General features: G+C 42.9%; 1 protein-coding gene across 1 annotated transcript in view; it reads right to left on the bottom strand.

The window, feature by feature from the left end:
• Positions 1-11,779, bottom strand: part of BMS1 (BMS1 ribosome biogenesis factor) — a 46,174-nt gene extending 34,395 nt beyond the window's left edge. The window contains exons 1-6 of the mRNA XM_032786372.1: positions 11,712-11,779; positions 9,624-9,867; positions 9,044-9,234; positions 5,631-5,710; positions 2,280-2,468; positions 1,266-1,408 (exon numbers count right to left, since the gene is read on the bottom strand). Of these exons, the coding sequence (XP_032642263.1) occupies positions 1,266-1,408; positions 2,280-2,468; positions 5,631-5,710; positions 9,044-9,234; positions 9,624-9,799 (779 nt within the window). The 5' untranslated portion in view covers positions 9,800-9,867; positions 11,712-11,779. The remainder of the gene's footprint in view (positions 1-1,265; positions 1,409-2,279; positions 2,469-5,630; positions 5,711-9,043; positions 9,235-9,623; positions 9,868-11,711) is intronic.
• Positions 11,780-24,541: the final 12,762 nt, after the last annotated feature.

Raw genomic sequence — 24,541 nt, 5'->3', positions numbered from 1 at the left:
ACAATAATGTTAAGCAAACACCTAAAACTGGAACTGAAGATTTAGAGAATATTTTTTTCTTTTCCCCAAATGTGCTCTGTGCATTTCAGAGAACTTTGTGTATCATCTTTCTAAGTACTTCTCCGACCACATCACTTGAGCATTGCCCCTGTATTTAAAAGCAAAAAACAAAATGTCTGTTTTTTATTTCTTTCCCAAATTGCAAGAAAAATAATCTGATCAGTTCATAGGTATTCTTCCCCACTCATTTATGCATGAATGGGACTTTGAAAGAAGAAAAGGTTGTTGTTGTTTTTTTATTGATTTTGGTTAATCTCTTCCAAGAGCAAGCTAGGTCCAGATCCTCTGAAAGTTGAGTCTTCAGAAGTCACAAGCTTCCGCTCCCCATTTTGATAGACAGATTCATTGTTCCAATGGAAACTAGCTGCTGTGTGAGATCATGGACACAGAATGAGAGAATCTCTCAGGTGGCTACAGCCAATCCCATGGAGAGCTTTGAAATTCAGGATAAAGACCTTAAAGTAGACTCCGTATTCAGTGGGGAGCCATTCCAGTGATTAGAGATCAGAGTGATATGTTCACTGTCTGCTGCTAAGCTATTGGGATGCCATGCTTTCAGAGAAGTTCAACATAATCAAGCAGCAATTTTGTTTAAATGTTTTATGGACAGTGTTCAAGTATCCTGTAACATTCTAAATACACATTTGGTGCCTCATCCTGCAAGTCTGTGAACAAATCAAACTTACACGGAAGTCACCAGGCAAGTTTACCACTGACTTAAGTGGTCTCAGCTCCATGGAAGTCAGACTGCAAATTATTATAAACTAATTTTTTAGATCAGTGCAGTTGCATTCATTTTGGTCAACAAATACAATGCACCAGCTGCCACAGTAACGGATAACTCCATAAAATTCTAGCTAGACAATAAACTGATCATTTGCATGCCCAACAGTTACATAACTGTACCATTAAAATATCTTTTTTCAGAAGTGTACAGGAACAGAATTACACCATTCCCTCATACTGACACGAGTGAAGCTGTGTGGCTAAACTTACATGCACAGGATTGAAAATACACCTCTTACACCACTGATTTCCCCTCATTTATGTCAGTAATAAAAAAGAGATTAAACTTTAACTTAGCCATTATCAAATCTCTGGCACACTCTCAACAGACTGGCTTTTACATTCTTATAAAAACAGAACATGGGGGTGGGAGTCCAGAGGACAAACAGAGAATTGAGAAAAAAAGAAAAACCACGTACCTGTCTGCTAGGACGTATGGGTGAGATGTCTGCCATGTAAGTGGACGGAATTTCATAACAGAGATAAAGCGTCCCAGATTATGAATTTCCTGCTTTTGGTACTCTCCGTGTACCATCCCAGAGAGATAAAACAGTTTGGCACCCTAAACCAAATATATATTAAAAGTTTAACAGAAGACTTACCCCAATTTAATACCCCAATTCAATTTCTACCTCGTTAAAACTAAAGCAAGAGACTCCATTCAACAAGTTACAATTGCCTCCAACAGATGAGTTAACTTCTGTTAATTATCTCCCCTTCATCAAGGCAAAAAATTATCCCCATCAATTTGGCACCAGGTGTGCAAGGCTCACAACAGCAGCGAAGACTTGCTTTTGCATCTGTTAAAAGGCAGATGTATGTTTCACAGAAGCCATGCCCTTTTTCTTCTTTTAGCAGCAGGCACAACACAAATACAGAAGCTACACAACATTAGCATTGCTAGACACCACATTAAAGTCTGAAAAGCAACACCATCTGCCTTTTATGAATCTAGGTTTTTGATCCTGCAACTCCTTATCCACATCATTCCTTGTGTGAATGACTATTGGTCTCTAGTGCTGTAACAGATCTACCGTTTGGTGGTAGAGCTCAATTACACAAGTTAATTTTCAAGAAAGAAAAAGAAAGATTGTATAGTCTGAGTCTCAATACACTAAATGCTACACTAGCAGAGTCTTCTCTTTCAGTAACATTTGTGAACAAACAAATGCAATCAGGATTGAAAGGGACCTCAGGAGGTCATCTAGTCCAACCCCCTGCTCAAAGCAGGACCCAAGTCCCAGATAGATTTTTGCCCCAGATCCCTAAATGGCCCCCTCAAGGATTAAACTCACAACCCTGGGTTTAGCAGACCAATACTCAAACCACTGAGCTATCCCTCCTCTGTATTTAAATACTTGAATATTTTTCCCACCCCTAAATCAATCTCCACAGTTCAAACATTTATGAAAAATAACTGTTTGGTATTATACCGGATACACTTCTGTCCAGAATCTGTGTTTTAATCTCTTTTTGGTCTTCTTTAACTGTTTGTTGTTCTTGAAACTATCCAGGTGGGTAAGGACACCCATGATTTTGGGAAAGCCATGTACTTGGCAGATGTTCAAGAACTCAAATGTTTCCATCTCAAATCCAAAGCTGGCATCAATAAGCATAAGAACCTGAAAATGAATGAAAACAATTTACTCTGGTGCTATTGAAATGCCCTCATCAGCATCTTTGACTAATTTAATAGTCATGCTTTTAAACAGGATCCATCTTTTCATCCAATCTGTGTTGACTGAGTCAGGCAGTCTTCCCAAGGATTTTTAAACAACCTAGAGACAACTGTGGCCTTTTAAATTAAAATTTGTATCTTAAGCCCTTCTTACTTTAGAAAAGGCTAAGAAATCAAATCCCCTCTCCTACATCTATATACATTTCTTCATTTTGCTTCCCTCTCTCCAGGAAAATTACAGGACCAAAAAAAAACAAAAAACAAAAAAAAAGCCACCCGCAGACAAGAGTCAGAACAAAAGTCTCCCTCTGCACAATCACCACCTCCCTCCCTCCCTCCCTCCCCCGCCACTCAAAAAAAAGTAACAAGGGACAGATCCTTATTTAGTTAAGACGCCTCTTACTGCTCAAACAGTAATGAGGCTCTTTGAGGAGTAAGATAATACTGAACAGGAGTAAGAGTATCGGAATCTGGCCCTCCTAAACTAACAAACTTTGTCTTCTCTTAAAACATGCAAGATTGAGCTTTTATCAATATTTGCAGGAATGTCTGATTAAATTAGTAAAGATAAAGGCCCTGATTGTTTTGGGTATCTGAAAAATGCAACCAAAGATTAGGTTACCTTAAGAGTCTACTGCTTTAATGCCTTAAGGGACTAGAGCATCTAAGATCATAAACAGATCTTTGGTACAAGTGAGATAAACAAACTTCCTTCATATGTTGCAATTACTGTAATGTGTCATTGAGAGATGATAACCAAGCAGAACACTGACATAGGATAATCGTCTCCTGTAGTCACATGAAAATGAGGCAAAGCCAGTTAGGTCCTCAACAACAAGGAGCCTACAACCTCGTCTACACTAAAGGGAAAAGTCGATCTAAGCTACGCAATTTGAGTTACGTGAATAGCGTAACTCAAATTGACATAAGTTACATCTACTTACCGCGGAGTCCACACCATGTGACATCAACGGGAGACACTCTCCCGTCGACTCCCCCTACTCTTCTCGATCAGGTGAAGTACAGGAGTCGAGGGGAGAGCGATCGGCGGCCGATTTAGCAGGTCTTCAGTAGACCCGCTAAATCATAAGTGTAGACAAGCCCTAAGATGCAAAGGGATTCATGATTTATGGCTCCGTCAGTAATTAAATCGTCCTAACCTTGTGACAATCAAACCACTATAATGCTTCACACCATCACACACATTCATAACTTCAGGCATATATCATATCTAGTATTTATGTTTTAAAGGCATCTCATTGTCTCAAAGAACATGTGCACAGTAGAAGACTGCTGAGATTAGCTGGTCAGTTTCAGCAATGGCCAAAAATAACCCCACAAATCAATTATCAGCAAAAATATATTCCATATCCACCAGCTCAGCCAAAAAATCTGAGTAGACAAGTCAGCTTTGCACCCTGTCCTGAAGATCAACAGACTCAGATATGCTAGACCAAAGATGGAGGTAAATTACAGAACTGAGGCTCTCATCTGAAAACACTGGCTGCAGCTCTCAGACCTTCAAATCCAAGGTTCACCAGCTAGAATGCATCAGATAAACTCAAATGATGTAGCAGTATGTTTCCATTTCCACACATTAGTGAACAATCTGATCATTGAAGAATTATTTCTTCTATTAGAGTTCTTTGAGGGGGTCAACAAACACGTGGACATGGGTGATCCAATGGATATAGCGTATTTAGCCTTTCAGAAACCTTTGACAAGGTCCCTTACCAAAGCCTCTTAAGCAAATTAAGCAGACATGGGATAAGAGACATAGATCAGTAACTGGTTAAAAAACAGGAAACCAAGGATAGGACTAAATGTTCAGTTTTCAGAAGGGAGAGAGATAAATAGTGGTGTTCCCCAGGGGTCTGTACTCGGATAAGTGCTGTTCAACATATTCATAAATGATAAGGGACAAACAGTGAGTTAGCAAAATTGGACAGTGAGGTGACGATACACAATTCCTCAAGATAGTTAAGTCCAAAATAGACTGCAAAGAGTTACAAAGGGATCTCCAAAATTGGGTGACTGGGCAACAAAAAAGGAAGATGAAATTCAAAGTAGATAAATGCAAAGTAAGGCAAATTGGAAAACAATCAACTATATATACAAAATGATGGAGTCTAAATTAGCTGTTACAACTCAAGAAAGCGATCTTGGAGTCAGTGTGGATAATTCACTGAAAACATCCATTTAATATGCAGGAGCAGTCAAAAAAAGCTAACAGAATGTTAGGAACCATTAGGAAAGGGCTAGATCAGACAGACAATAATATAATGCCTCTATATAAATCCATGGTACACCCATATCTTGAATACCACATACAGATCTGGTCGCCCCATCTCAAAAAAAAAAAAAAAAAGATTGGAATTGGAAAATCTACAAAGAAGGGCAACAAAAATTATTGGGGTATGGAACAGCTTCCATAAAAAGAGATTAAAGAGTACTTCACACAACACAGTCAACCTGAGTAACTCTTTGCCAGGGGATGTTGTGAAGGCCAAGACTATAATAGGGTTCAAAAAAGAACTAGATAAGTTCATGGTGGATAGGTCTATCAATATAACACCGTCCTCCGAGTGTCCTTAGCCTCTGTTTACCAGAAGCTGGAAGTAGATGATGGGATGGATCACTTGATGATCGCTTGGTCTGTTGATTCCCTCTGAAGCACATGGCATTGGCCACTGTTGGAAGACAGGACACTGGGCTACATGGACTATTGGTCTGACCTTGACCCACTACAGCCACTCTTATGTTCTTATGTTTTAACAAACCATTTCAAATATCAACAGAGATGAACTGGAATTTATTTAGCATAAAGTTGCTGTTCCATTTTGGTTTATTAAGAGATTTTTCATTAAGGTTCACAAGTACAATGGGCAACACAGGGTCACGTAGACGTTCAAAAGCGGTTTCCCTCCTGTTACATCTGGTCTAGTTCCAGTGACTGATCCAGAAAATTAGGCCTTTTCACGACCCATCCTGCTCCCACTGAAGTCAAAGGAAGTTTTACCAGTGACTGCAATGGGAGTAAAGATCAGGCCAATGATCTGTAGGTGTGATCTAGGCAAAGGTATTATTTCCACAATTGCTGACTTACCAAATCTGCAATTTTAGCCAGATCAATCATTGTGTTTATGTCACATCCACATTCAATAATGGTTAGCCTACGCCTTTTACCTGTGAAGAAAACACAAATTTAAGGAAAAAACAAAGTGAACCAACTAAAGATATTTTATCTTAACCTCGATAGTCTCAGGGTATGGCTACACTCACACTTTACAGCGCTGTAACTTTCGCGCTCAGGGGTGTGAAAAAACACCCCCAAGCGCTGCAAGATACAGCACTGTAAAGCGTCAGTGTAATCAGGGCGGCAGCGCTGGGAGCACGGCTCCCAGCGCTGCACGCTCCACCCGTAGAGGATGCGGTTTACGTGCAGCGCTGGGAGAGCTCTCTCCCAGCGCTGCCGCTCCGACCACACTCACACTTCGCAGCACTGCAACGGCAGTGCTTTGAAATTCCAAGTGTAGCCATACCCTCAGCTGTTTCATCAATCCTGCTACAATACTGTGTTGATACAGTTGACTTCCTCAATTAGCCATGCTTACATATTGGAACGCTACTCAGATGTATTTACTGTTAGCGATCACACCAAGTAATGCCACCTTTGATAGATAAATTTATTTCCCTATAAAAAATATCCAACAGAAGACCAGCCAGGGAGATTAAATGCACAGAGACAGCAGAATTTTAAATTCCTGTTGGCTTTGTGTTGATTTATTGTGCAGCTGTTCTAGATTACAGGTTGCTGTCCCATAAAAGAGAGGATGGACTAGATTAGCCAACACTTTCTTCCCAGTTCAAACTTCTTAAACTCCTAATGATTGTGGGAGGGGTGAGGGGGAAGATGGCGCTGGGAGCACTCCTTGGTTCTTCTGGTTGGCTGATATTACCCATTCTATAAGAAGCATTTTTCAGTTGCTTGTAACTTGGCCAAACTTTAACCACTTGGGCTGAAATTTTCCATGATTATTCAATGTCATCCACAGTGGTAAATCACAGTAATTCATAATGACAATCAGCAGTCATTTGGCCAGGAAAAAAAGCGAGAATGGCTCTCTAGTCTGGTGATTAAGGCACTCCCCTGGGATGTCAGAGATCCAAGTTCTAGTCCATGCTCCAATGACTAATTATTTATAAAAAAGTAAAACAGGAGAGGTGAGGGACACCTGCCCCAGAATATCCCACAACCCAGTGGTCAGGGTACTGTCCTGCAATATATGAGATCCAAGTTCAAATGTTCAGGAAAGTCATCTGACCATGCCCGAGGCAGGCACTTGTAATCTGGTTCTGACGAATTCAGATTAGGTTGCTAGGTTCTATTACGACAGTCTGTTACATGATCATGTACTATTTTTTCCACAAGCCTTCTGCCTCACATGGTCCACAGGCTAGTCCTGTTCTAAAGATGGAGCAGGACTAAGTAATGAAGATGAGAGTTAACTATAGGTAAGACTACATTTTAGTCATGGGTATTTTTAGTGAAAGGACAGATCATGGGCTGTAAACAAAAATTCATGGACCTGTGACCTGTCCATGACTTTTACTAAAAATACCCACCCCAACTAAAACTTGGGTGGGAAGCCATGGGTTCTTTTCGACGGGGGAGATCCAAGGTGCCATTGGTGCTGAGTGATGTGACTTGGGACCCCTGCTGGTGATGAAGGTGGGGGAGGGAGCCGTGGCAAGGCCAGCAGGCAGGCCTTCCTACCCAGCTCTGTGTCCTTGCAGCTCCTACACGGTGGAGGCAGGGGCCAGGACAGGAGCTCCACTGCTTCCGCCACAAGCACTGGCTGCCACAATTCCCACTGGCTGGGAATCGCAGCCAGTGAGACCTGCAGGCGCAGGGCCTGCGGGTGCAGCCAGCGTATGGGGCAGAGGGCCCCCCTTGGCCCCTCCGCCACCTAGAAGCTGCAAGGGAGCCCCACCCCCACACTCCCCAACCCCTAGCCCCCCCCCACACACACCCAAACTGCTGCTGCTGGCCCAGGGGCTGCCGGGCTCATGCAGCCCCTGAGCCAGCACCAGCCACTGCAAAAGTCACAAAAGTCACAGAACCTGTGACCTCCGTGACAGACTCACAACCTTATCTATAGGAACCCTGTTTCATTTTTAAAGAAAGTGGGTGTGTATTGACTTTGACAGAGATCACAAAGAAAGGATAAGATTAAGGCAGTTGAATTCTGCCCCAGAGAACTGGGTTCTATCCCCACTTCCACCAGAGTTCCTATGCAATACTAATCAAGCCACTTAAACCAAACTATTCACAAGTAGTCATTAATTGTGTGTTCCTCACTTTAGGGGGCCTGACTGGAGACTAGGGGTTCCGCACTTGCAGAAGTGTGGAGAACTCAGCTGCAACTGAAGACAATGGGTTTAGGATTTTATACGTTTAAAGCACAAAATACTTCAAAAAATTAGGTCACTCAAATTTCAAATTGGGCACCCAAAATCAATAGACACTTTTGACCTTAATCTGTGTCACGGACGATACTACCTTGTTCCCCTCACCTCACACGGGTGTTGTGAAAATAAACTCAGTAATATTTGTGAAAGCTTCAGATACCATAGTGATGAGTGCCACAGAAATGTCCATGAAGAAATTAAATATTCTGTCTTCAGAACAGGGTTTGAATAGCATGTAGTCAATAAGGCCTGGTACCACACATTGAATGAGAAGAAAACAAAATACTGATTAACTGATCATTAACTGAGAACCATCTGTGTGCTGAATGAAATGGGGTCCTGTGGAAAAATTAGTATATGATCATATAATTAAAGACTGTATCATAATTAATATGCACAAAGGTTGGATAACTTTAAATATGGCATTTCCTAACATTTGGATGCTTGATTTTGCAACTTTAATTATATTATCATAAGTTTTTGTATGTGTAATGTAGAGATGAAATTTGTTAAAAATTTATGACAAGGAAAGTATCTTATTTCTTAAGGCACAAGATAGCCAGGCATCCGTTAGGAAATATTTACCTGCTGTTTTTACAAATAATATTTAAAATCACTGCAATTGAAAAATAAGAGAAAAATATTTGCTTACTTCGTATATGTATCACATCACTTTGTGAATAGTTTGTCAATTTCTTACATTTGCTTGTGTTTTTCCACACACAAATAGAGAGAGAAAATGTTTTAAAAAGAAATCGGAAAGTGTGATTATAAACTACAAAAATGAGTAACGGGAGTGGTGCCTTAAATGACTTTTAACTCTTTCTTTTAAAAAATATTTTCAAATTGAGTTTCCTTAGATTATTGTATCAATATATACTGCCTGTTTGCAATACCTTAAATATGTGAGGTCACAACAAAATGTACTGTGTGTGTGAGAACATGCACATGTGCTAAGATCAAGTCACGCTTCTGTTTATCACTATTTATCCAAATCCTACACGTTGTGTATCAAACAGCAGTTTGTTTCTTCTTTTTTTTCCTCACCTGATACAATCGTTACAGGACCTCGTATTTCAATCAGTTTTTGCCTCGTGAAGTTCCTAATCAGACATTTTATTAAAGTGCTCTTCCCAACTTTTGGAGGGCCAACTACGACCACCACCACAGGAGGAGGCTCTAAAGGAGTTCGATCAACTACCGGAATATGATGTTTTTTCGTCTTCAAATCCTGAGTCCTATTTATGAAGAAATTCATAAAAAAGTTTAATGTGAAGTTATAAAAAAGCAAGAACACCTATTTTAAGGTGCTAAGTGTTTCAGAGACTCATTCACAGAGGTGTAATCGTTAAGGACTCAGCTATTCACATAGACTAAGGAGCTAAACAGATTTTCCTATAATGCAGACAAACACAGTAGTGCAGCATGATAGACCCAGTTAGGCCCACACTATTGCTCCATTTATAACAAGAGAATAAATATATTGCTGTGTGGATGTGGTAAACCATGTTAGCTGTATGAGCATGTCAGAGCCTAATTCACAAAACACAGTTCTGACAGCACCTAAAAATGAGTTTACTGAGGAAAACAAAACAAAAAATCCATCATGCTCTAAAAGACTCCATACCTGTGGAAGGTTCTGGCCATCCGCACAGCAGACTGGACCGCAAAGGCCTTTGGGTTTCTCTTCCGAGCATCTTCATCATCTCCAAGTCCTAGATCATTCAGATGACGTTTCCTTTTTTTGTCAGCCTTTGGCCCGCTGTGCTTCTTACGGTGCTTCTTCCTGTCCTTTTCCTCCATCTCTTTTCTCAGGGATCACCTGTCACCAGTGTCAAATGGATTGCTTTTGCCAATGATACAGAGCATAGCTGGCATATGGGAAAAAAACACTTATTACGCAACATACACAAAATAGAGAAGCAGCATTATTTATGTACCTGTTTTTCACCTAAGACATAAAAGGCTGAATTTTCCTATAGAAGGGGCATGCCTATCTAAGAGAAAGGAAACTCAAATGAGTTCTGACAGATGAAGCTGACACTTGAATATTTCTTTGATTATTGTTGAAGAGGGCCTTGTTCATGGAAGGTTCATCATCTCCACAGAGATCTATGGATGAGGATGGTATACATTGATTTTGGGAGAAGTGGGGCTGCCCAGCATTAATTTATCTTTGGATGGACTGCAGTAGCAGTTTTATTTAGGAGTGACTCAAGATTCATTAATTTATATTGAGCAACATTATTCAAGTGCGGGGGAGGGGGCCCTACACTAATTGAGGACAGAATTCAATAAGTGGGAGATCAGGCAGGAAGTGGTGAGACTCAAAGCATGGGGCACTGACAGGCACAGTTCAGTCTGGGAAATAGGCTTAGTTCTTGGACTAAGTGAAGTTGGATAAATGTTTCAGATCTTCCACATGCGGTTCAAGGGACAAAGTATTTTCAGCAGGAAGACTTCAGCTGTGGAACTCTTTTCATTAAGCTGAGACTATCCCTGACAGTGTTCAGGCCCTACATTGTCAATAAGTCATCCCCTGAGAAACAGCATCCTACTAAGACAACTGAGGAAGAGAGGAAATGATCAAAACACACAAAGCAAGAAGAATTGTCTATTAAGGCCAGTGCTTAGCTACCACGAAAATACATGCCTTTGAAAAAAAAAAAAATCCACAGACAGATTTCATTAGATAACCAGACTCCTACTCTTGTATTTTAACCACAAGATCATCAGTGCCCTATAATCAGCATGAATTGTGAGGCGTATCAGGAATAAAGATTTCTTTAGGCGGCTTCAACTTCCTGGATAACATAAAAAGTTACAATCATTGGGCTTGATTAAAACCAGTTAACTGAACATCAGGGCTTTGGAGCCCTGCTCCAGCTCCGCTAGAGCTCCAGGCAAAAACCTGCAGCTCCACTGCTCCGGAGCTGCTCCGCTCCAAAGCCCTGCTAAACAGCAGTAGTAGCACTCTCTCATTCCAAACATACAGCAAACGTTTAACTTTATTTCTACTAGTCCATATGTTGCAAAATACTGCTGCCAATCTTACAGTTAGTGCTGCAATAGTCACTGATAAAATGCACGTTTAACATTTAGGCCCCAATCCTACAACGGGACCTGCAGGGACTCGAGTCTGCTGGGGTGGCCTCCGATAGAAGCCCGATGCCTCTCTGCCAGTGGGGAGTCCCAACACAGACAAGGCCCCACGTGGGCACAAAGGTTCACTGCGGAGCGGGGCTGTCTGGGAGACCAGCCCACCCACGTAGAATCAGCGCGGTGCTGTAAGAGACCCCCAGCGGCTCCCGCGCGGGCAGGGGAGCTTGGCGCAGGATGGGGCCGGCCAGGGCTGACAGCGGAGGAGCTGGTGCCTGAGGGTCACGACAGGGGTCCCGCTCTCAGCGCCCTGTGGGGCTATCGCCATGCGACCAACAGCTCCTTCCCCTCCCCCTAGTTTGAGACAGGTTTCTTCACATATAGGGAAAAATGAGCGGGGAGGGAAGGACAGGTTGGGGTCAGACCCAAATCCTCGCCCATGGGGGGGGGGTCAGATCCTCACGCCCCCCGTCCCCACAGCCGGACGATTAGCCCCTGATTTCCCTCGGAGCAGGATCCGGCCTCGGACACGATGGGGCAGCCCGCCGGAGCAGGGAGACTCGCAGCCCGGCCACCCCCCGCGCAGAAGGACTCAGCGAGTGGCGCGCCCACCTACCCCTGCCGCTCCGGCGACTCCAGCAACTCCGCATGGGCGCCCCAGCCGGAAGTGCGTCCTACCCAACTGCTCCCGCCCGGCAACAACGACAGAGCGGGCGGCGGACGGGTATTGCGGTGACACCAAGCAGGGAGCGGAGAAAGGCGCCCCCTGACCGAGCTAGGCGAGGAGCTGACCCCGCCCCCTCCTGCCCGCGGGGGCGTGGCCACAGACTGAGCTGGGAGCCGGGACGCTGGGCAGGGACAGTGCTCCGGGGAACCGCCTCTGGGCTGGTCACGCCGGGATTCGCGGCCGCTGGGGGTCCGTCAGTGCCGCCCGCAGCCACAGCCAGGGTGTTTGGGATGCGGCCCCTGAGCCTGCTCAGCTGCCTCGTGGCTGCGTGCACGGCTCCAAGAAACCAGAGCAGAAGCCGCCTAGGCAGGGGTGCTGAACATAGTTAACACACCGGCAAAATCTAGAATTGGTTGTGGGCTTGTTTCCTAGTTTCTTTCCTTTTTAGCACGGCTGCTATTGTAACGGGACTAATACTGTAACAACACAGTAGCTGGACATTTTCAGACAAAACGTGTCTTATAAGTTGACACGTAAAAAGGGCACGTGGCAAATCTTGTTCATGTTATGTTCTGAAATTAAACAGTTAAGGCCCTCGTGCTGCAAATAATTATGCACCTCCTTAACTCTATGCAATGTTAATAGTCCCACTGAGGTAATCAGGGCTATTCATGGGGCGGGGAGAGGGAAGGGTAAGCAGGTGTTTAAGTCTTCAGGAAGGGGACTTAAATTTTAAGGGACCTGTAAACAAAATGTATTTTCATTTAAATATGGGCTGAAGATTCCCAGGGAGGATGTTGATTACTTTCACGATAGCTATTAAAAGTGAGGCACAGCTGTCAGAAAAGTGATTTTGTAAAAATAGTATGATTTTCCATATTTATTCTCTTAGTAAATCTATGTCAGGGTTCCTTGGCCAAAAGTCAAAAGATTTTTTCCTAGCTAAAAGTCCTGTAAACTCCACTTCAGATTTGGTGATAAAGCTGCAATTTTGGTGTCAAATGTGAAGATTGTGCGATCAGTTAAGTTGACAGTTTTGTTAATGATACTTGAAGCACCATTGAACCCAGCTTTCTTCTGTATTAAATCTTCCGGCCTAGCAGGGAAGACTCGTAGAAAAAGTATGATGTAGGATAGTGGTGTTTCTCTGTAGTCTGATTATAGCACCATTTTAATCACACTGTGAAGTGCTACATTTTCTATTATAGTAGAACAAGGAAAAGTTTAAAGCCCCATTTCTCTCCAGCTACATACTATTTATGTGATATGCCCAGTAATTCCCTTCCCACCTTTTGTCTACCCTGTCTATTTAGGCCCCAATCCTGCAGACATTTGCATGCATGCTTAATTTTTACAATTCTGAGTAGTCCTATTGAAATCAATGGGAATAAAGTTAAGTACATGCTTGTTTGTGGAATCAAGGCCTTACCTGTAAGCTCTTCAGATACAGCACCCAGCACAGTGGGCTCCTTGATCTCAGTTGGGGCCACTAAATACTAGTGAAATACAAATAAATTAAATAATAATTAGAAACTGCCAATTTATATCTAGATCCTGCAGATATTTGTGTTTGCATAAATCAGCCCCGAGGAATCTTTTCTGTGTTTCTGCAAATAAATATGAAAGATCTGCCTGATCTCCCCCCCACCTTATTTTTAAATAATCCTTGCTACAAACATAACTAGATATTATTTACATTTCCAAGGAGTATAGAAAATCTTTTTTTATTAATGAAAACCAGCAGGGGGGGGGTTTAAACTATACACTGAAATAATTGTTATATAGGGGCAAAATCTAACATACCTTAAATACATGATAGCAAGATGTGGCATCTGATTTCAAATATCTTGGGAGTAGTAAGAAATAGTTGTTTATCAGGGATCTGAACGTTCACACCATACTTAAGCAAATTTTCTATAGAAGTTAATAAGGAATTTGCAAGAGTAAGGAGTGTAGGCTGGGGCCCTGATTTATTAAATGGAGATAGCTGTTCTTTGAAGTAACTTGCAACAAAAAAAATGCAGGAATGGCCTTATGCCAAACAATACAGGAAGCAAAGCTGCTAAAAAGGGGTTCAGGCCATGAATTTATTTTCTCTGTGATGCTGCTACCAGAATGAGTGAGCAAGAGGTTGGTTGTGTCCCTCTGGTCCTGCTACTAAAGATTAGAGTGGGTGGCTTGTGTTAGAAATTGCATGGGATAAGGGTCCTAAAGCTTCCAGTTGGTTTCACTATGGTTTCTGACAAGACAAGAATATATGTTGAAGGTGGAAAATGAGGGACTGAATGGCTCAGAGATTTGACAACAGGTTACAGAATCTTTACCTTTAATTTACCAGTTTGAATCTATGCCCAGTTAGTAAGTGAAAAACTTTTGTTACCATTTAATTCTTTTTCAATGACCTATGTGAACTGAAGAAGAGCTCTGTGTGGCTCAAAAGCTTGTCTCTCTCACCAACCGAAGTTGGTCCAATAAAAGATATTACCCATCTCTCTATGTGAAATAAGTCAGTCTAAATCAAGCTTCCAGTAGACAACACATTCACTACACCAAAACCACTACCACAACTGGCATCTTTCTTGGCAGTCTCAGAATATACCCACTCTTATTTTGAGCTAGTCCCTGAAGAGCAGAGCTCTGACACTTTGGGCATACAAAGCTGGGGGAAGCTTGTAATGTCAGTGCCTGTGTTGCATCTGCTCTGTAAATAATAGCCATAAGACTTTGGTCTCCAAAGGTCTGAGTTCTGCAAGCAGTAAATGTAATTCAATAAAATCTTCTAAAAAGAGATTGTGGAAAGTCTTTAAAATAGCATTATAGGAAAGGAGAGAGTTGGTATTGAACAAGTCTGGGCAGATTTCCTTATCGTGAAATTCATGCTAGACATGACAGTTCAAGATAAATGCAATTTGCAGCAAAGGGAGAGGACAAATAATTCACACTAGATTGTCAGATCATTTGGATAGAGCACTGAAGTGTGCCATGGATATTTGCTACTAAATGTTGTGTGTGTGGAAAAACATGTATTCTGTTTGGCCTTGAGATAATGCATGCCTGTGAGAAGTAACCATAATAAAACTCTGCTTTTATATTTAAACTACAGGACTGATCAATGAGAAGAAAGCAATTCCTCATATGCAGAACACAAGCCCTGCAGCCCCCTATTACTGCACCAATCACCAAGGGATACTAAATGGGAGCAGCATGTGTTTCTCCAAGAGAAAAAAGGCTAGTGTAGCTACCTCACATTGGCCATAGAGCAGTTCTGCAGGCTCTACACCTGTCTGACGGGTAGAGGCAGCTGGAAGATCACAAAGTAAATAACCAGCTCCCACAAGAAACCAGAGTGCTCTGTATACTGTCACAGACTCAGTGTTAGCCTACGTGTTCTTTTGTAGCACAGGAGAAAATACCATGTGCAATACTTCTCTTCCTTCTCCCTGCCCTCAACTATACCATCTCCATTATAGAGCAGGGCTACGGCACATTGAGAGGCGCACAATGCTGCTTAGGCTTCTATCCACCAATCTCCTACTCACTCAGTGGCCATTTTCAGCTGGTACTTTCTGTGCTAAATTTTACCTAAATGCATAGTGGAGACCAGGCCTAAGGTTCCTCTCTTGAAGTCCTTATTAAGCAAAAAAACTGAAACTAATGGGAGTTCAGCCCCAGGAGCCCTTCCCCACAGCTGTAATGAACCTGATGAGTTTTGGAAACACCACACACAGCATGTGCTACTTCTCTCCAATTAAATTTGGATGCTGTTGTGTTTTCTTTAATCATTATTGTTTTTTAAAATGATGTAAAAGGTCTAGAAAACATGACCTCTGAAGGAAGATTGAAAAAATTGGATTTGTTTAGTCTGGAAAAGAGATGACAGAGGGGACATAACCATCTATGTACTTGAAACTGTTACGGGGGAGGGGGGGAGAATGTTGTTCTTAACCTCTGAGGATAAGACAAGCAGCCAGGGAGGTTTAGGTTGGACATTAATAAAAACTTCCTAATTGTCAGGGTGGTTAATCACTGGAATAAAAGTGCCTAGGGAGATTGTGGAATCTCCATCATTGGAGATTTTTTAAGAGCTGGTTAGATAGACACCTGTAAGGGATGGTCTAGATTAGGGGTCGGCAACCTACGGCACACAAGCCGATTTTGAGTTGCATGCTGCTGCCTGCCACGGTCCCGGCTCCCCCAGCCCCACTCAGCCCCCCTACTCACCACTCTTCCCTGTGGGGGAAGGAGGCAGAAGCTTGGTCCTGCAGCAGTCAAGCTTCCCCCCTCCCCCACTTCTTGCCCCAGCATGCTGCTTTCCTGCCCCTTCTCCTCCTCCTCCTCCTCTCTATGCTGATCAGCTGATGGCCCTTGGGAGGGGCAAGAATGGCAGCGCTTGGTGCTCGGTAGAGGAGACAAAGAAGATGTGGGAATGGGGCCTTGGAGAAGAGAGTGGAACAGGGTATATTCCTTCCAGACCCCTGCCATGAGCTGCTTGGGAGGAAGGGATATGCCCACGCCCACACCCACACACCCTTCTGCCCTGCACCACACACCCCCGCCCCTCTGCCCAACCCCTGAACCCCCACACACCCTGCCCTCTCCCACACAGCCCTAATCCTTTGCCCTGCACCCCCCACCCCTCTGCCCTGACCCCCCTAACATCTAGCCTTCTGCCCTACACCCCATCCCTCTGCCCTGACCCCCACACCCCTAGCCTTCTGCCTTACATCCCTCCATACACACAACCTTCTGCCCTGAAACCCCACCTACCCACAACAGCCCTCTACGCCGACCCCTGCCCCCACCCACACACAGACCCAGCCCTCTGCTCTGACCCCTGAACCCCCCCCACCCTCCCCCAGGTCTGGGATCCCAGCTGCTGGCCCCTTGCCAGCCCAGGTGAACAGAACCCCAGGCTGGCAGCGAGCTGAGCAGGCTGGCAGCGTAAGATCAGCATTTTAATTTAAATTTTAAATGAACTTAAACATTTTGAAAACCTTGTTTATTTTATATACAAAAGTTTAGTTATATAATATACTTATCGAAAGAGACCTTCTAAAAATGTTAAGATGGATTACTGGCACGCGAAACCTTTAATTAGAGTGAATAAATGAAGACTCGGTACACCACTTCTGAAAGGTTGCTGACCCCTGGTCTAGATAATACTTAGTCTCCCCAAGAGGGAAGGGGACTGGACTAGATGACCTCTTGGGGTCCCTTCCACTCCTATGATTCTATTAACTAAGGTGGCCATAAGGGGATGCAGCCTCAGTCTCTCAATCCCACTTGGGACTGGCTCCATGAGTCTGTTAATAGCCATTCAGAAGGTGTTACAAAACTATTGGGGACATAGGGTCAGATTCAGTAAGTTGTCCCACTTAACCCCCATAACTGTTACAAATGGAAGGGACATGGCTCCGGACACAATTACTCTTACTTGCAGTATTGTAGCCCTGTTAGAGAGGCACAGCACATAAGCTGGTCTAATAAAATATATTACCTCATCCATCTTGTCTCTCTAAATGTACTCTTATAATTATGTTCTAGTGGAACCCTTAGCTTTTTTTTTTTTTTTTTTTTTTTTTTTTTAATAGAGACAAAAACATACCTTTAAGAACAGAAGTACAATTTCCCCTTGACATTTGTTTCATTGAACAAAACTGAAAACTTTGAGAAAATTCCTGCATCTGAAGATTTAAATCTGGTCATTCACACTGCTGCATAGAAGTGTCTTTAAGACACATTCCCTTCACCTCCCAAAAGCCACTTTTAAAAAGGAAAAACAGGCCCAATTTTCAGAAAGGCCACGTATCCCCCAGCTGCTCTGACTTCATCTGGAGTTCTGGGTGCTCACTCTAAAAAAGTCATGGCAAAGATCCCCTGAGTGGTTTTTATGAGCAAAGACTGCCCACTTCTCTAGAATCAGCTGGGGGAGTGGGGGGAAGGTTACATTCCAGGTGTTGTGGAACTACTGAAGTTCTGCAGTACAGGGATGAAGTAAAGGCTTGTTCGGGAAGTCCACACAGAAAGCACAAGTGTTATATCCTGGGCCTGTTCAAGTCAGTGGCAAAAAAAACTTCCACTGACTTCAAAGGAGCCATGATTTCAAGAGCTCAGTTCCAGTGCTATGTGAATTCAGTAACATCGTCCTTCAGATCAGCCTCAGGACTACTATAAAAGTGGCTCTGAATCTGTTCAGACAGATTTGAGAGGATTCTTTTCCACTTCTAATCTGACAGAAACCACCTTGTGCCACACCAGGCTACTTAAATAATTAGGGGATAAAAGTTTAGCCTTTAGACCTCAATTAACCTTTCATCACATATTTAAGTGTGAGTAGTCTATTGCAACCAGTAGGACTGAAAGTGGTTTTAACCCTTTAGCATCAAAACATGTGTCCCAATCCAGCACAATTTTTAGAAGATGCTTGAGGGAGGTTTTTCCCCCAGAAGATCAGGCGATTAAAGTGACAAACAATAAATAAGCATTACTGAGTACATTTTAGAAACCAAGTTTATGAGGCAATTCAGTCATAAAAATCAGTACAGATCAATTTCATAATAAATATAATACTTAACACTCACATGGTGCCTTGTGTGCAAAACGCTTATAGATATTAGCCTACTGTTCTTTGTAAAAGCCCAATGAGGTAGTTAAGTATTATTTCCATTTTAACTATAGAGATGATGAAGGCAGAGAGGCTAAGTGATTTGTCCAACCCACAGATGGAATCATTGTAAAAGCCAGGACTACAGCTCTGGACTTGTTAGTTCTCAATCCATATGCAAGCTACTGGACTACCTCTCTGTAGCTACATCAATGTAAAAAGAAACACTTAGCTTATATTTGTCTTATTTTATAGAATGAACAATTAAATAGATTTAAAACAATTCTTAAAGTTTGAAGTCAACATTTAAAAAGAATCCACAGCCATTTTTTGAGCATTATACGAATATTTATGAAAAAGACATTAAGATATCCTGGCCACACTCCTGCAACTGCATGAGCTTCAGCAGAACCCCACTGAGTTCACTGACTTCAATCAAACCTCATGCAAAAACAGGGGAATGCCTATTCAGTAGCCTCTAGGAACTTTGAGCTCTAGGCACAGTTTCTTAAAGGTCTTTTGGTGCCTAACACTCATTGATGTCCAAGAACAATGGGAATTAAGCACCTAAATACCTTTGAGGAGCTGGATCCCAGTCTCCTCAGGATCAAGCACTGTAGTATAGTATTAAAAGTGCAACTCAAAAGGATGCTTTCCTTCAAGTCCTGTTACAGCCCACTTAAATCAGGATATTGTTAATCCATCTTTTTTAAAAGGATGAGAACTATGAGAAAGAAATGGTAAAGATTTTGAAAAAATCCTTTCTTATGGCAGAATTCACACAATTCAATTAGAAAACCACCAATTTGCATGAAACATTGCCTTTTAAGGACTACACATTTTGTTCATTAAAAAAGTACATTAAGTACTTCTGAAAGAAGGGATACTAGCAACTTTAACTAAAGGCACATATCAAGTAGGAAAAATAGCACCCCACCTCCCTGCAATTTCGACTTCAGTTTTCATTTAAAAAAAGCTATTTGCTTTTTTGTGTGTGTTTGTGCCTCCTGTGTTAGCTTTCAGTGAAAGAAATCGAGTATACTGAATAGAAAGTGAATTTTAAACATGAGTAGTCACATCAGATATGTAGTACATTCTTCCCATGAGGAAACAGACATAATCGCCTAAAACTTTTCCTATAACCCCATACCTCCAGTCAAAGCTAACCAACACAGTTTGACTACCAGAGAGCAAATAAATAGTGAACTGTCTGTGACCGGTAAAGTTATCTGGTAGCTAATTATAAACTAATACAAGGTCACTGCAAGCAACTTGTTGACAATGCTCAGACAGAAAACACTCAGTGATGAAGTTATTCACTCATTTCTAGCAGCCACCTTCCAACTTCTACAGGCCTGCATCCCCCTCCCTGTACTGACTCTCACAGAGCTCTCATAACAAATCCTAAACACACTGGCCCGCAACACTTCTCAGCCTCTTCCCTCTTTCACCCTGACAATCATGCAAATTTATAAAGTGTGAACATATTCACCAAGTTCATTTTCAGGTATGACCTAAGTGGCAGCTTGAACTCTGGTCACCAGAGGTGAAGGGGTAACTTCTACTGCTACTACGCTCTACATTTTGTTCACTTTCAGACAGCAAATCTAGACCAGTACCTATGACTTCATTTCTCGCGTATGACCAATGAGGATCAAATTCATCTATCATTTCTTTCAGTTGTTGCCCAAATAAAGGCACCAGAGGAGTTAGCATCCTCTGAGATGTTACCTGACAGTTTGAAAATGTTGAAGGGAGAAAAGTAATGCTAGAAGAAACAGGTGAATCAATGTTACACTCAGCCTGAGCAGGCTCCATTTTTACTTGTGGGTCTCCATCAGGACCTAAAACTGGACTCTTACTAAAATGAGAAGAGCTTGCCTTGACATACGAACACTCCTCATTGATCACTCCTTGGCTAGAGTTTAAATAGTTGATAGTGACAGGCCTCCTGTATGTGTGTTCTTTGGCTGCTTGATATTGAGGACCTTGACCACACTGCTGCCCCCCGAGTTTTAAGGGGGAAGTGGCCTGGAATAGATTTGTATCTGAGTAGTAGTTTTCAGGAAAAGATATCTGATAGTATGGATGTTGCTGTAGTGGCTGCACAGGGTGCTGAATCTGGGAAGGACTCCCCATGGCTCCTAAACCGAACTGGTTCTCTCTTGACACATAAGCTGAGTTTAAATGAGTTGACGGGGTCTGGATTTGGGTCCCTGTTCTAAAAGTGCTGTCCAAGCTCTTGAAATGACCATCTAACCTAGGAAGTTGTTGCTCTGAATACTGCATGAGCTGACTAGGAATATTTTGATTCCCTCCTGGCAGACATGGCTGTAGATTCAGTTGACTCTGACCAGATGCAAGACTCTGTGTGATTCTTGGCCCGTCTGGAAGATTGAAACTGAAGTGGGTCAGCTTCTTGTTGCCATAGTTAAGTTTGGGAAAGGTGGGGGCTTCAGTCTTCTTATGGTTCAGCTGCCTGGCTCTTCTGTTTTGAAACCAAACCTGGGAGGAAATTAACAGAAAGTAAGAAGCCATGATCCTTCTTGTGAGAGGGGCCTTTGAAGGTGAATTTATTGATATAAGCCTCCTCCCACACACACGCAAATCTACAAGGTCAAATTCTCCTCAGTTATACCAGTGTAAGTCTGGAGGCCATGCACTGCTTCAGCAAAGTTCAAAGTATGCAAGAGTGCGGAATTTGGCCCTAGTTTGCCCCCCCCCCCCATTTTCCAGTTTAGAGTTGGTTTCTTTAACTATTTGAATTGCCAGGTATTTATGTCCCTCTCACTCTGAAATATTTTGCCAAGGAAAACTATAGCACCCTTTAGAGGGCAGAAGCCCCATTCAGTTCCTATAAAAGTCAATGAAAGGCTCTCATTCATTTTAGTGAGAGTTTGATCAAGTTCTTGCCAGCTGTTTGAAGAATTTGCAACTTAGTCACTACTGGGGGTGGCTGCAATGAGCGAATCTTGGGGAAGGATTCAGTTGTAACTTAACTTGTCGAAGTTTCAAGAGTTAAAAACAATTCTTGTTGACTACCAGTTTTAAACAACAAAATTCAAACCTTTGTTTCCTTTTTCCACTCAGTTGGAATATAGGGGTTTGGCCCTGTTACTTGGCAAATAATAGGCCCCACCCATGATCCAATTGAACCCCTCTGCCCTCAGTGGGAATAGCAGCGATCAATCAGGCCTCAATGTTTCTATTTCCCCTGTCCTTGTAAGGAACTAAACTCAGAGGGTTTTTTGTTTTAATTTATTTACAGTCCAGATTCAAGTTATAGCTCCCCAGTAAGGGCCAGATTGTGCTCCCCCTTATGTTGGCGAGGGCCTACTCTCCCCAGTAGAGACTAACTCAGTAGTCCTCAACCTTTCCAGACTACTGTACCCCTTTCAGGAGTCTGATTTGTGTTGTGTACCTCAAGTTTCACCTAACTTAAAAACTAGTTGCTTACAAGAAGTGTGTCACAACACACTAGTGCTGTAAAATTGCTTACTTTCTCTTATCATACAGTTATAAAAAATTAAATATAAATATTTACTTACAGTTAAATGTATAGTTTATAGAGAAGTCATTGTATGAAATTTTAGTTTGTACTGACTTGGCTGGTGCTTTTTTTACAACAGGCTGTTGTAAAACTAGGCAAATACCTAGCTGAGTTGATGTACCCCATAGAAGATGTTTGTGTACCCCTGTTTGAGAACCACTGGTTTAACTGATGTCTGTGGAATTATTTGCCTGAGTGAGGGCTCAGTTTGAATAGGGACTCCACAACTGGACTCTAAATCAAAGCTTTGTTATTAATTTTTCTGCATCTCTGATGGCCCCACAGTTATAGGAATAAGATTCGGGAGCAAAAGGCTGCTTGGGGTTGTGTACAACAACGGGTTTTGGAGGCACTACAGTAATTTTTTTAAAGATACAAACATTTCCAGTGAGTGGTGGCAGGTATTCCTCCCCCCGCTAAGTACTGGAATCTGGAGATCAGTTCTCGGCAGATTGTAATAATTTCAAGGAAGGTCACGCTGGAGCCCCGTGCCCTCTCTCGGGTTTCAAATCCCATGGCAATGAATGCAGATTCGGGCCACAACGGGAGTGGGACCTTCCTGACAGCGGTTACAGTCGCGAGAAGGGAACAGATCTCCGAATTCCCTCAACAGCTAGTTGCAGGATCGGACCCCGAGAGTGCACCAAAGCCATTAACTCAGGAGAGGAGCGAAGAAACGGGGACATGAGAAGAAGGGCTGGGGGGCTCTCCAGACCGCTCAAGCCTCAGCTTATCTGGGAGGATAGCAGCGCCTTGCTCTTGCTGGAAACACTTCTCGATCTAGATTCCCCAATTTCCCTTTACACCGCACAACCGAATGCGTGGTTGCCGCCACCGGCCAGCTGAAGAGTTCTAGTCCCTCACCAGTCACCAAAGAAAAGGGAAGCACGAAGAGGGCAAAGCACCATTTCACGGGGCGCCTCCCTAAACGCCAAACCAGCAAAAGGGAAAACGTGTATTCCAGGCATTCCTCTTGGGAAAACGTGCCCCAGTCTTTAACCACCACCCCCGACACACACAGCCTCCAATACCAGTTTCCTTGGAGCCGGTATAGCGGGATTCGGATCCCGACGTTACAAAAGCCATGTCATCATGTCACTGTGGCAGTGGCGTTCACAACAAGCCGGCACTCCGGGAGCCGTACGCCCAGTGGGAGAAGAACCCTACTACGGACCGACGGGATAGCCTTAGTCGGCCGAGGCCAGGATTTTTGCTCTGAGCTCCGCCACATATCGGGGCCTTGCTTGTTGTGAAAGTTCCCCGGAAAGAGTGCCAGGGCCCGTCCTTGGGGCAGAGGCAATCAAGGGGCACCTGAGAGTTAGCTCTTGGGTGGTTTGTTTACAGAGTGGCATGACATCGGCGATCGGAAAAGCCTAGTTAACCAGCAAACGGGGTGTTGAGCAGACGTTCTAACAAAATGCCCAAAGCTCTTACCTGAATCCTAGACTCGGGTATCTCCGTCAGGCTGGACAGCCTCTCCCGCACGGTGATGCCAGGGTAGGGATCCTTTTCAAACGTCTTAACCAAGAGGTCCAGCTGGGCTTTGCTAAACGTGGTCCGTTTCCTCCTGCCTCCTTCTTTCGGCGTATTGGAAATAACGGGGCATTGCCTCACTTGTTCTGTGTTTGGGTAAGACAAGAACAGGAGGTATTTGAGAAATAAAGTATTAAAACCTGTCACAAAGCACATAGGGGCTATAAAGAACCATTGAACTTTTCCCGCTAGTAGAAGAAGAGAAAAATCTAATGGCATTGACCCCAATGTGCCGCGTTTCTCGATTTGAGCCAGCTCTTTGTAAAATCAGCTGGGTTTTTTTTTTGCTACTTCAATCTTGACTCAGCCGAAACTAAATTTAAAGTAAGATTTGTCCGAAGGACATAAGAAGGAGCACTGGATGATCTTCAATTATAAACTTACTTCGTTATAGAAATAAAGCGTTTGAAGTTAACAAGAGATAGGATCCACACAGCTGCAAACCAATAACATCCACACTTGGGCCACCATTTAATTTTAATCAAACTTTGGGGAAATTTCTGAATATCATAATTACCTGTAAGGCTGTTTTTCACTTTGGCAGGTTCCATCTTTGGTCTAGGAAATTTGCTAATTTGCAAAAATTGTCAGCATTGTTTTTAAATCTTCCCTCCGCGAGGCTAAGGCCCCACCCGTTTTAACTTAGCTGCAGGCTTCTCGTTTGAGTAATACTGGATCCTTTAGTTTTATAGTCCCCTTCACCCCAGCAGTTAGCAACCCTCCCCCTGACTCTGCTGCATCCAATGGGGACAAAGTGCTTTTATCATGTCCTATTTTGTTACCGATTTAAAAAGAAAACTGAGCTGTAGGTTTGTGTTGGGCTGGCCTTTTTTTTTAAGTAAAGTCTGACTCAGAAAGGTGTCCCACACCTCTATTGTAATCAAATCACCAAAATACACACAATTAGCTCTTGTCCCCTGAGAAGCAGCCAAAGTGTCTCTGACTGGGGACTTTATAAAGTCAGTACTGGCAATGGGGAAAAGTTTTCCCAAAGGTTCAAGGGTACAATTTCCCCCTCTTATATAACATTTTATGGGGGCAGAGGAGAGGGGCAGAGAAAAGAAGGCCTTGTAGCTTCTCCAAACAAAATTC

The sequence above is a fragment of the Chelonoidis abingdonii genome, chromosome 15 (assembly GCF_003597395.2).
Source record: "Chelonoidis abingdonii isolate Lonesome George chromosome 15, CheloAbing_2.0, whole genome shotgun sequence".
Classification (NCBI taxonomy): domain Eukaryota; kingdom Metazoa; phylum Chordata; order Testudines; family Testudinidae; genus Chelonoidis; species Chelonoidis abingdonii.
Note: the sequence above shows the minus strand (reverse complement) of the source record. Positions and strands in the feature narration are given on the sequence as shown.